The following is a 13,864-nucleotide window of genomic DNA, read 5'->3' as shown; positions in this document are numbered from 1 at the left end:
TTCCATCGGAAATTCCGATCGTGTGTACAAGGCATAATATGCACATTTTACATGTGTGTGAAAATAAATTAAACTTTTTTGCACATTTTCCTGCAAGGAGCCCCAGCACGGACAAAGTTAAAGATATTATTGTTCGTTATTATTAGTTACAATTGCTATTAAATTCAACCTTTTTTGAATTTTTTTGTCAGGGGAAATGCCATTCTAAGGAAGTTCAAGATATTATTGTTAGTTACAATTGATGTTAAGGCCAAAAGTATTTTTTGTGTGTTTTGGGTGTTGAATAATAGATAGGTACTGTTGATCATTGTTCGTCTTCAATATCATACTTAATGTCTTGTGAGTTTTGAGTTTTATGTTTACGATTAAACATTTCATTAGATTATCCTGTTTTCACGTTATCAAGCAAGGATTGAATTTTATCACATTTGTACATCTAAAGAGGAGCTACAGTGGTGCGTTTTGTGATCTCCAGAGTCAAGATCCTATATCATGAAAAATGTTCACTTATTTTCCCAGACAATTTTCAGTAATCCAATACTAAAGGAAGCTTACATAGCTGCTTAAATGTATCCACTGAAATACTATAAAGCAAAAAAGAGTTCTTATAAGTATGATGAGACACTCAAATGTAAATATAAAGATCAACCTACATAATTAAATTAGCGTAAATATTACAATACCAACACTATAATATATATTTGCATATGACTGTAGCTACTTAGAGTATTTAAGTACTTTAAATCTGATCTTGCGGGATCTATTTCCTAGTGCCTATCTAATGTCCCAACATCCCTCCCATACTGAATTGTTATGCGGAAGAAAAAAATTACTCCTGCATTATGCAAGAGCTTGAAGATGGTAACCTGGCAAATGTAAAAGTGTGATTTAATCCACTGGTGTATATCTATAAAGGAACCAGTATATAATCTATAAAGGAACCAATCAGATTTGAGTGGAAACGGTCTAATGGCCACAAAATATTTACAAGTAATGTAATGTGAGCTACCTCTTTAAAAGCAATAGATTCTGTTCTTTGTGCTTTTCAATAAAAAACAAAAAGACTAGAAGTGACAAAATTCTGGCAGCTGTTATAAAGCCGTTGTAAAATATCACTTGCATAGTTTTTTTATGTGTACAGCACAGAGAAGGACTACCAGCCTATGCGAATGGTTGAAATGAGGGTGAGGCCTCGTACACACGACCGAGTTTCTCGGCAAAAACCAGCAAGAAACTTGCTGGGAGATATTTTTTTCCCGAGGAAACCGGTCGTGTGTACATTTTCGTCGAGGAAACTGTCGAGAAACTCGACGAGCCAAAAAGAGAGCATGTTCTCTATTTCCTTGATGGGAATGGAGAAAATTGGCTTGTCGAGTTCCTCGACAGCCTAACAAGGAACTCGATGAGGAAAACGATTTGTTTCGCCCGTCGAGTTCCTCGGTCGTGTGTACGAGGCCTCAGTTATGTTCAACTTGTTCAAAGCATAGATGCTAAATGTTCTTACACATTGGCCACACAGGCAGGCTTTTATTCTTCTTATTTGTTCTTTAAAAGGATGACCACTTTTAATTGTCCTCATTAAGGTATCAGTACAAAGGATGGTGCAGCAATTAAAGATAAAGACTTTAAAGGGAAAGCACAGAAGCAAGTGCAGTTTAACCCCGGACAAACAACAGCCACATGGAAGGTCAAGATAATAGCTGACGATGAATACGAGGAATCTGAAACCTTCGAGATTATCCTCTCTGAGCCTGTTATGGCAGCACTGGAGTTCCCTCAGGAAGCAATTGTGGAGATTGTGGACCCAGGTGATGGTATGTATTACTATCTAATGATATTAATTTAGCTAATGAGATTCATTATTACATGATAATGACCACAATTGTCAATGGACTTTATTATTTATCTGTAATGAAAAAAAAAAAAACATAATTTTAAGTGATTTTTCTATTAACATTAATCAGAATTTATAGGTAAAGTTGATCCAGGGAATATCTCGGGGGAGCAGGAAGGATTTTTTCCCCCTGCTGGAATAAATTGGATCATGCTTTGCTGTTTTTTTTCCGTCTTCCTCTGGATCAACTGTGGGTATGGGATTGTGTATATAGGATTGTATTTTTTTTTTTATTATTATTATTATTAGTTGAACTAGATTGATTTGTGTGTTTTTTCAACCAGACTAACTATGTACCGTATTTATCGGCGTATAACACGCACAGGCGTATAACACGCACAGGCGTATAACACGCACCCTAACTTTAAGAGGGAAGTTTCAGGAAAAAAACTTTCCACAGCCCCCTGCGTATAACACGCAGGCACAGTTTACCCTCTATTTTCAGGGTAAAAAAGTGAGTGTTATACGCCAATAAATACAGTAACTATTACATCACCATAGTATAACAACAATGAAAAACATAGAACTGCTTATTTATGCTGTTTAACTCCTCACAATTTCACCTCTTTGTTTTGCATACTACGAAAGGTATTGAAACTCTTGAAAACAGTAAGGGGTAAATATTTATTCAAGAAACAAGGGCAATTAACCTCTGGGGGTAGTAGTATCTGCAAGCATGGACTCTTCTGGGGACACTCAGCTATGGGAATGAAAGGGGTGAACAACATGCATGGGCAGTAGGAGAAGAGCACGACCAGGACAATCTTCCTGCAAAGGCTTTGCAACACTGGCCAAGGTAGCACAGTGACGATCTTCAGAGTGAGGCTGAAGGAGGTAAGTATACTGCTATGTATGTTATCCTATAGGTTTTCTTTTAATAATGTCATTTAGGAGCCTACAGGCTTTATGTAGAGACCATATGCCATGCCAGTGTTGGCCAAATACCAGTGGCTCATAAAAATGTCATACGCCTTGTTGCAAAAATGAACAAAGCTGATCAAAGTAAATCATGCTGTTCAAAATTCTACTTACTGTAATCCATACATTGACTGCACTAATACCAACTCTGGTTATCTTTCTCTAGAATCTACTGTATACATACCACAAGCAGAGTATAAAGTTGAGGAAGATATAGGTGAATTACTAATACCTGTTAAAAGATCAGGAGACGTTACTCAAGAATTTATGGTGGTCTGTTCAACTCACCAAGGTAAGTCATAACCAATGTGAAATTTTCTCAGTTCTTGAATACTGTGTGATTGAGTCTTCTTTGAATGTATACAGTAAAAAAAAAAAACATGAAACTGTTATAATAAAGTTTACCCCAAGCAAAATGTATTTCATTACACTTTAAAGTATTTTAAGTGGCCATCATTAAAGCCTCCATATCCTCCTGCATTGAGCTCAACTTACAAAGCTTTACACAAGGATAAGGATTTATATATTCAAATATGTGACTGTAGTTTTCAAATCTCAGATTACAAATAGCTGTCATTCTTGTGAAAATAGTGATTCTTAAGCCTCGTACACACGATCAGACATCAAACAAACTTTCCCTTGTATTTTTGTCCGAAGGGAGTTGTCCGGTCACACCCATAGCATACACACGCTCGGACTTTTTCGGCAACAAACACGAACGTAGTGACGTTTCAACGTACTGACGAGAGTTTAAAAGAGGAAGTTTAATTCTCCGGCGTCACCCTTTGGGCGCCTTCTGCTAATCGAGAGTTAGTAGAGGTTTCGTCTTTGTGCATTCGCGATTTTCAGTTTCGTACGATTTTGTTCATTTCTGAGCATCCTTTCGTCAAACAGATATGTTGCGCAATGGGGTTGTGCTAACTTGACCCACAAAAAAATATAGAAATATATGTTTGATTCATATAACCAAAATACACTAATCCAAAGTAAAGACATTTGTTTTTACTCCGTCAGTATCACCAGCAAAGCAGCTTTTAGTATTATCACATTATAAAGAAGAAGAGAATGTGCGCTGCTTTTCTTGATTTCAGAACTTGCTGCGTCATGAATGTGCTCTTTTAAATACGAATGCTAGTTCTACCAGACAGAACGCTTTCGGCTGGTCTTTGCTTCTGAGCATGCGCGTTTGTACTTTGTACAAAAGTCCAATTGCTTGTTGTACACACGGTCGGACTAGGCACCATCGGACTCTTGTTGACGTAAAGTTTGTCCGTTTGCAGACCGAACTTTTTGTCCGATGTACACACGGTCAGACTATTTTGAAAACTTGCTAATTTTGAAGTTTGTTGGCAAAAAGTCCGACCGTGTTTATGGGCCTTTACCCTGGATTCAGAACTACTGTACTTGTTGTTTTTTTAAAACTGAATGCACAGTTTGGATAAAGGTAGCGTATAGAGGGCGCTCAATAGAAAATAAAACTACTATATATCACCATATGTAGTGATTATACCAAATTAACCACTTGAGACCCGCGCTATTGACAAAAGACGTCAACAGCGCGGCTCTCAAGTGCCAAGTGGGCGTCTTTGGACGTCATTTAAAGTGCATTACACGCGCGCGCCTCTGGGGGGCGTGCAGCGGGTAAACACAGTCCTGGCGTATCGCTGAAGAGCCGATGCGCGTACCTGGCGGCCGCGATGTCCGCCGGGTACACGCGATCATCGGTAACACAGCAGGGACGTGGAGCTCTGTGTGTAAACACAGAGCTCCACGTGCTGTCAGAGGAGAGGAGACCGATCTGTGTCCCTTGTACATAGGGGCACAGCATCGGTCACCTCCCCCAGTCACCCCCCTCCCCCCACACAGTTAGAACACACCCAGGATACACATTTACCCCTTCCTCACCCCCTAGTGTTAACCCCTTCACTGCCAGTCACATTTATACAGTAATTAGTGCATTTTTATAGCACTGATCGCTGTATAAATGTGAATGTCCCAAATTTGTGTCAAAAGTGTCCGATACGTCCGCCGCAATATCGCAGTCCCAATAAAAATCGCAGATCGCCGCCATTACTAGTAAAAAAATAAAAATAATAATAAAAAAAATCATAATTCTGTCCCCCATTTTGTAGGCGCTATAACTTTTGCGCAAACCAGTCGCTTATTGCGATTTTTTTTACAAAAATACGTCGAAAAATACGTATCGGCCTTAACTGAGAAAAAAAATTGTTTTTTTAAAAAAAAATTGGGATATTTATTATAGCAACAAGTAAAAAATATATATATATTTTTTTAAATTGTCGCTCTATTTTTGTTTATAGCGCAAAAAATAAAAACCGTAGAGGTGATCAAATACCACCAAAATAAAGCTCTATTTGTGGGGAAAAAAGGACGTAAATTTTGTTTGGGAGCCACGTCGCACGACCGCACAAATGTCAGTTAAAGTGACGCAGTGCCGGAAGCTGAAATTTCGCCTGGGCACGAAGGGGGTTTATGTGCCCAGTAAGCAAGTGGTTAAATACAGAAATGACCAACCACATAGATACTAATATATATACAAAACATGCATATAAGTGATGTATTCCAAAGTTCCTTGGTGCTGCTTGGTACAATAGTGACTGATTGTTCATAAGTCCCAATATATATATAGTGAGAAAAAAACATGTGACAGATTTTCTTCAATAACTCTGCATATATTCGTGCTTAAGGTGATGCTATGCTCCTTCACCAAACGTAACGATTCATCTTCACCCGAAGTGCTCTAAAAATCATAATGCGCTTACCACAGATATTTGACTTCTTTACTGAAAAAGATAGTCAAATATAGCGTTAACAGGATAGTCCCTTCACAACTGCTGGATTGACTGGATCTAGTTTGAATGCCTCATTCCCGGAAGTAAGGTAGGGATAAAAGAACAGAGGATGCAACATAGTATAATACTGTTTATTTTAAAAAAAAATTAACATATAAAAAGAAAAGCCAAATGGCCTCTTGCATTAAAAAGTGCCCCCCCCGGCACTGGGGCTGCAGACCAAACAGAAGTTTGCTTTGGGGTCCCGCTCGATTACACTCCCGCGTGGGCGTGCGCTCCACACAGCTCTGTTGGCTCCACTAACGCCTGGGGATAGCGTAGGTAGACACGTGACCAGCTACCGCCGCCAGTTGGGACACAGATGGCAAAAACTGACAGTGGTTATAATCCTCCCTTACTGTATCCAAAATGAAAAAAGAAAAAGTTTTGCCTATAGTTCTGCTTTAAGGCTAGGTTCACATATATGTGAATTGAATGCGTTTTGAACCAAATCCGATTTTCATAACATGTGAACCAGATCGGCTTTCAACTAGGGCCGGTTCACATATATGTTGTTTTTTAGAAGGGTCCTTTGCATGTTTTATTTTTCGGTTCAGGTGCAATTTCAGTGTCAAATTCCCACCTGAATCACGCCTGAACCGATGAATGGAAACAGCACCAGACTCTGCAGAGAAATCGTTGCTGCATATATGTGAATGGAGCCTAAAACAATAATGTTTCAACCTATCATGCTTTTCTTTTTGGATCCATGAGGAAGTAATTACAGTATCTCACAAAAGTGAGTACACCCCTCACATTTTTGTAAATATTTTATTATATGTTTTCATGTAACAACACTGAAGAAATGACACTTTGCTACAATGTATCATATGTATTACACGTGATGGAGTGTAGCAGACACCATGGCTTTTTTCTGTCCCTTTTCACAGCAGTTGCCCTTAGAATGATCAGCATAGCACAGCACAGTGTCTGGGCGAGTCAGTTGAAACTGAATTCCATCTCCTAGAGCAGAGAGCTCTATACATAGATTTCACTTCATAATATCTGGGATCAGGTTGCTCTACAGGAAAAGTGTATAATGTGAAAAGGACGAAGGAACATATGTGAAACATTTCTAATCTATGTCTTGCTTATATATAAAACTGATACTGGTTTTAACCACTTCCTGACGGCCGTACGACTTTATACGGCCGCAGGGTGGATCTAAATTTCCGGGAGGCCGTCTATATACGGGCAACGGCCTCCAGCCACTGGGGGCAGCAGCGCGCGCGTGCCCGCCGCATCACTGAGGTGCCGATGCGCGTGCCTGGCGGCCGCAATGTCCGCCAGGCACCTGCGATCGGATGAAAAGAGGTCCTGGACTGCCGCACTCCTTAAAATGATATCTTTATTCAGCAAGTGAAATCCAAAAAACAACCAACAATGTTGCAGTCAAAAAGAAGTGAACAAAAGGAAAAGGATGGCTGACATGTTTCACATCGTGTGATCGGCGGTTACAGAGACAAGGACGTGGATCTGTGTGTGTAAACACACAGATCCACGTCCTGTCAGGGAGAGAGGAGACCGATCTGTGTCCCTTGTACATAGGGACACAGATAGGTCCCCTTCCCCCACAGTTAGAAACACTATGCAGGGCACACATTTAACCCCTTCCTCACCCCCTAGTGTTAACCCCTTCAATGCCAGTCACATTTATACAGTAATCAGTGCATATTTATAGTACTGATCGCAGTATAAATGTGAATGGTGTCAAAAGTGTCCGATGTGTCCGCCATAATGCCGCAGTGTCGATAAAAATTGCAGATCGCCGCCATTACTAGTAAAAAATAATAATAATAATAATAATAATTCTGTCACCTATTTTGTAGGCGCCATAACTTTTGCGCAAACCATTCGCTTATTGCGTTTTTTTTTTTTTTTTACCAAAAATATGTAGAAGAATACGTATCGGCCTAGACTGAGGAAAACATTTAAAAAAAAAAAAATGGGTCTATTTATTATAGCAACAAGTAAAAAATCTTTTTTTTTTTTTCAAAATTTACGCTTTTTTTTGTTTATAGCGCAAAAAATAAAAACCGCAGAGGTGATCAAATACCACCAAAAGAAAGCTCTACTTGTGGGGAAAAAAAGACGTCAATTTTGTTTGGGAGCCACGTCGCACGACTGCGCAATTGTCAGTTAAAGCGACGCAGTGCCGGAAGCTGAAATTTCACCTGGGCAGGAGGGGGGTATATGTGCCCAGTAAGCAAGTGGTTAAGGGCATAATTCTGTTTGTTGAACTATCAACAGAGTGTTCTAAAGTGTGTAATTTATATTATTTAGCTAGATTTCTAACTAGTCTTGTTTTTATTCAGGTTATAGATATGATTTTGAGTGTACCTTGGAAATGGAAAAGTTTCCATTCATTGAAGGAGAACCTAACTTCCCAGATAAATCTTACCTCTATGCCTCTGCATGAGTTTATGGTCTTCTTTTGTGATTCTCTGAATAGCCACCATTTATTTTATTTTTTCAGGTCTGTTTTTCTCCTTACCCAAACTTTTAGGCCTTGTACACACGACCGAACATGTCCGCTGAAACTGGTCCGTCGGACCAGTTTCCGCGGACATGAACGACCGTGTGTAGGGCCTACCGGACAGCTTTCCGGCCTAGCGGACAGGTTTCCAGCGGACAAAAGTTTCTTAGCATGCTAAGAAACTTGTCCGCTGGAAGCCTGTCCGTCGGACATGTCCGATGGTTAGTACGACTCATCGGACATGTCCGCTGGCCCGAAATCCCACGCATGCGTCGAATTGATTCGACGCATGCGTGGAAGCATTGAACTCCCGTGTCAGAGAACGTCGGTGTCTTCTACGTCACCGCGTTCTCTGTCCGCGGGGATTTTGGTCTGATGGTGTGTACACACATCAGACCAAAAGATCCCAGCAGACATGTCCGATGAAAACGGTCCGCGGACCGTTTTCATCGGACATGTCTGCTCGTCTGTACAAGGCCTTAATGGTTTCAGTAAAGCTTAGTGGACATTAGTAGCACTGAGGTGGTTGAGAGAGAGAACCCGTTATTTTACACTACCTTCTCTTTCAAAATACATGCCAGGTGCTACTTGCAGCAATTTTCCCTGTAAAATTAGTTCTTAGGCCTGGTGTATGACTTGTAACATTTCTGGGGTGGGTTTTCAAAATGAATGTTTAAAAGACAGCAAAGAATTAATCCTGGCAGACTGGGTGATGTCCACAGATATCTACTATCAGCAAATCTGTGCTGATTAGTTAATTTCCTCTGTCCTCTACTAAAGTGAAAGATAGAAGCCACAGGTGTCAAACACAAGGCCCACGGGCCGAATCCGGCCCTCCAGGCCATTTCATGTGGCCTTCGCACCTCTCCTGTAGCTGCAGGAGAGCTCCAGCCCTCCTCTGGTCCTCCTCCAGACCCCTACTTTCTGCTTTCAAGCAATGCATCCAGCTTCTTCACAGCAGCAGCATAAGGGAAAAGGGCGTAAGGGAGAGTGGGGGACTCAGCTTCTGATGGTGGGGTGGCTCTTGACATCTAATGTAAGGGGAGGGGATATGCTGGACATCTAATCTTACAGATACAACTGGCCCTTTTGAGGGCAATCATAATACTGATGCAGCCCACGATGAAATTGAGTTTGACACCCGTGGTTTAAGCAGAGATAAATTAAACTGCAGAAGTATGATTTCCATACAGTATATCCTTTGCATTCCCAATTTCTTATGTAACCTGAATTAGGTAAAATATGATAGTAGGTGAGGGGAATCTTCCAATGGGGACATCTGTTCAGGTAACAACTGTCTAAGATAGGAATTTCCTTTACTTAGTAGAGCTTTCATCTCACATCCTATTGCGTCTTCAGGACAATAAGTAAAGTCAGTTTGTTAAACAGGATACAGAAAGCACACAAAAAACTGTCAGTTGTTAACCTTTTCTACCTGCACTTTCCTTTCTAGTATTTGGATATCAGTTTTGGAGAGAGTAGCATTATTTCTTGCTTAGGCTTCTTCATTATTGAACAAACGTCCTTTTCATTAAATATGTGTTGTATCCTATCTGTATTATTCTAAGACCATGTTTTATATATTGTTAGTCTTTCTCTAAGTGTTTTATTCTAATAAACCTTAATTGAAATGTTCTGGTCTGTCACTCAGGTTCAGCTACAGGTACTGTGCCCACGTCAGTTTTGTCTTATTCCGATTATATCACTCGCCCAGATGACCACACCAGCATTATCCGATTTGATAAGGATGAAACTGAAAAATTCTGTCGCATTATCATAATCGACGATTCCCTTTATGAAGAAGATGAGGTGTTCAATGTCACATTAAGTATGCCAATGGGTGGCCAAGTGGGAGCTGAATATTCCAGTGCCAAAGTAGTTATTCTGGCAGATAAAGATGATGGTAAGTAAACCATTTAAGTTTATTATACATTTTTTATCATTTATAAACACAAGATTTTAAGCGGTATCAGGCATACCCAAATTACGTGTTGGGGAAGATCAAGAGTGGAATGTATGATACAGATGTCCCGAGCACACTGCAGAATCCCAATAGAAGAGGTTCTTAGATAGGTAATGAGAAATTTTGAGCTATTCAGACAGTTTCTTGATGACTCCACAGGTGAGCAGCTAAAATATTTACAAATGAGTGATGAGGGCCATATTCTGAAAGAATCTCCGCCTGCTGCGCTTAGGGCACTTACACTCCGCTGTCCCAACTTACTGGAGCAGGTGTTGTATTCCCCAACCACTTGCTCCATAAGTTGGGACAGCGGAGTGTAAGTGTCCCGGCGTAGCCTGGCGGATCTCCAAGGGGGCGGCTTCTATTCAAATGAAGTGCGCCCCCGATGCAAAAGAACTGAGCATGCGCCGAGCTGCAAAAAGCCCAGTGCGCATGCTCCAGTTCTCGGGGGAAAACGTCAATGACGCCGACGTGTGCGTCATTGACGTAAAGTCGTATTCAAGAACGACTTACGTAAACGACGTATCCGACGAAAAAACACGACGGGGACCCGACGCCATCCGTAACATGGCCTACGCGAGACTTGCGGAAACTTACCCCTCATATAGCAGGGGTAAGTTTCCGCTTACGCAAACGACGTTAGCGACGGTTACGCGACGCGAACTCGTTCGGGAATCGGCGTAGAAGGATCATTTGCATATGCAAATGACTCCTTCACGTAAATGCCATCTAGCGGCGGCCGGCGTCATTGCATTTAAGATCCGCCAGTGTAAGATGGCGGATCTTAAGTGTATCTATGCAAAAATGATTCTGAGAATCAGGAGCATAGATACACTGGCCTAAAAAGGAAGTTACGATGGAGTATCTGACTTACTCCATCGTAACTTCTCTGAGAATATGGCCCTCTGTCTTTAAGCCCAGGTTCACACTGGGTACGATTTCCTTCGATTTGAGATGCGATTTCACATGTGAAATCGCATCTCAAAATCGGCGGCATTTGCCGGCAATTGTCGGCAATGACACTGTCCTAATCAGTGCGACGCCGCATCTGCGGCGCTGCACCGATTTCAAAAGTAGTTCCTGTACTTGCGATTTCGGGGGGCGATTTACATAGACATCTGTGCAGAAACCTGCACAGATGTCTCTTGAATCGTGGCCAAAATCGGGACTGCCAGCTGAACTCGCACGGCTTCACTCCCGCAGCCCAGTGTGAACCAGGGCTGAATGGAACCCCACAACAAACATATAGTGGAGATTTCTCAAATTTGATTGCAAATGTGGAAATATATTTCAAACAACATACCTAAAAATAATGAAAAACATGTACTTTTGTCATGATGACCAATGCCACCACAACAGAAAGTCATAAGAAAACTAATTTTACAGCTGTCAACAAAACAAGTGGAGGAGATATCTGGTGACAACTGTCAAGGGTGTGTTGTTCCCTTGCTTTTTGGGGATTTACACTCACAACTTGCCACATGTCAGGAAAATTTCCCCTTTTTGTAGATCACATACGTAGCGCACCTTTTTTCGCATTTAATTATAATTTGCACAATGCTAAAGTACAAATTTACACTTCAAAAGATGGAGGGTTGCTGCTCCTATGCAACAAGGTAGTGTCCAGAATGTTGTGCAGTTGACATATTGTAACATCTTAAGTGTGCATACTGACCTGAATTATGCCAATATACTGTTAATTTGCCCTGCATGGCCCCATGAAACATACTTCACACAGTGTTGGACAATATACAGTAATTATACGCATCATGCATAGTTTTCTTATATCTAAAGGCTTGTCACAGTTAAATATGCAGGGGAAGTGGCTGACATCTGATTAGAACTTTTTAAGACTTCTTCATGCAGCTAACTTCTCAAGAAGGGCAGGAAATAGGACTACAAGCGGATTTAATAGAATGAAAGAGCTTTTTTTCCCCCTTGAGCTTGATTTTGTGTTACTTTGTTGAAATGAGAAATCCACTTAGCAGATCAGGAACTTTTCCAAACAGAGTCAGCTTTCCATAGCCAGTCTTAATGTTATTTCTTATGAGAAATTAGATCACAGAATTACTGCTGTTCTCTGATGTGCATCCCAGGGCTGTGTGTAATTAGACATTTCATTATTTCTTTCGGCAGTGGAACTCTTATAGGCATCAAGGCTCGGGCTCATCAAAGTAAACCTATTGGCAGTGTTTTACACCTGGCCTGCAACCCTCAAGTTTAAAATGTTTTATATATATATATATATATATATATATATATATATATATATATATATATATATATATATATATATATATATATTTATACAGTGCCTTCAAAAAGTATTCATACCCCTTGAAATTTTCCAAATGTTGTCATGTTACAACCAAAAAAGGTAATATGTGATAGACCAACACAAGTTGGCACATAATTGTGAAGTGGAAGGAAAACGATAAATGTTTTTAATTTTTTTTACAAATACCGCATTTATCGGCGTATAACACGCACCCTAACTTTAAGAGGGAAGTTTCAGGAAAAAAACTTTTCACAGCCCCCTGCGTATACCACGCAGGCACAGTTTACCCTCTATTTTCAGGGTAAAAAAGTGAGTGTTATACGCCAATAAATACAGTAAATATCTGAAAAGTGTGGCGTGCATTTGTATTCAGCTCACTTTAGTATGTTGCCCCTAACTAAAATCTAGTGGAACCAATTGCCTTCAGAAGCCACCTAATTAGTAAATAGAGTTCAACTGTGTGTAATTTAATCTCGGTATAAATACAGCTGTTCTGTGAAGCCTTCAGAGTTTTTTTTTAGAGAACCTCATTGAACAAACAGCATCATGAAGGCCAAGAAACACACCAGACATGTCAGGGATAAAGTTATGGAGACGTTTATAGCAGCATTAGGTTATAAAAAAAAATATTCCAAGCTTTGAACATTTCACAAAGCACTGTTCAATCCATCATCCAAAAATGGAAAGAGTATGGGACAAATGCAAATCTACCAAGACATGGCCGTCCACCTAAACTGACAGGTCGGGCAAGGAGAGCCTTAATCAGAGAAGCAGCCAAGAGGTCCATGGTAACTCCGGAGGAGCTCCAGAGATCCACAGCTCAGGTGGGAGAATCTGTCCACAGGACAACTATTAGTTGTACACTCCACAAATCTGGCCTTTATGGAAAAGTGGCAAGAAGAAAACCATTGTTGAAAGAAAGCCACAAGAAGTCCTGTTTGCAGTTTGCCATAAGCCATGTAGAGGACACAAGAAGAAGGTGCAGAGGAAGGTGCTCTGGTCAGATGAGACCAAAATTGAACTTTTTGGCCTAAAAGCAAAACCATTTGTGTGGCTGAAAACCAACACTGCACATCACCCTGAACACACCATCCCCACCATGAAACATGATACAGGGAAGCTGGTCAGAGTTGAAGGGAAGATGGATGGAGCCAAATACAAGGCAAACTTAGAAGAAAACCTGTTAGAGTCTGCAAAAGACTTGAGACTGGGGAGGAGGTTCACCTTTCAGCAGGACAACGACCCTAAACATACAGCCAGAGCTACAATGGAATGGGTTAGATCAAAGCATATTCATGTGTTAGAATGGCTCAGTCAAAGTCCAGACTTAAATCAATTTGAGAATCTGTGGCAAACTTGAAAATTGCTGTTTACAGACGCTCTTCATCCAATTTGACAGAGCTTGAGCTATTTTGCAAAGAAGAATGGGCACAAATGTCACTCTCTAGATGGTATAGACATACCCCAAAAGACTTGCAGCTGT

At 40.6% G+C, this 13,864-nt stretch overlaps 1 protein-coding gene across 1 annotated transcript in view; it reads left to right on the top strand.

Annotated features, from left to right (window-relative positions):
* Positions 1 to 13,864, top strand: part of FREM3 (FRAS1 related extracellular matrix 3) — a 93,692-nt gene that overhangs the window by 37,861 nt on the left and 41,967 nt on the right. Inside the window, exons 4-6 of the mRNA XM_040331523.1 lie at positions 1,584 to 1,814; positions 2,979 to 3,104; positions 9,792 to 10,043. Coding sequence (XP_040187457.1) covers positions 1,584 to 1,814; positions 2,979 to 3,104; positions 9,792 to 10,043 — 609 coding nt within the window. The remainder of the gene's footprint in view (positions 1 to 1,583; positions 1,815 to 2,978; positions 3,105 to 9,791; positions 10,044 to 13,864) is intronic.

This window comes from Rana temporaria, chromosome 1 (assembly GCF_905171775.1).
Source record: "Rana temporaria chromosome 1, aRanTem1.1, whole genome shotgun sequence".
NCBI lineage: Eukaryota > Metazoa > Chordata > Amphibia > Anura > Ranidae > Rana > Rana temporaria.
This window is presented reverse-complemented; position numbering and strand designations above follow the sequence as displayed.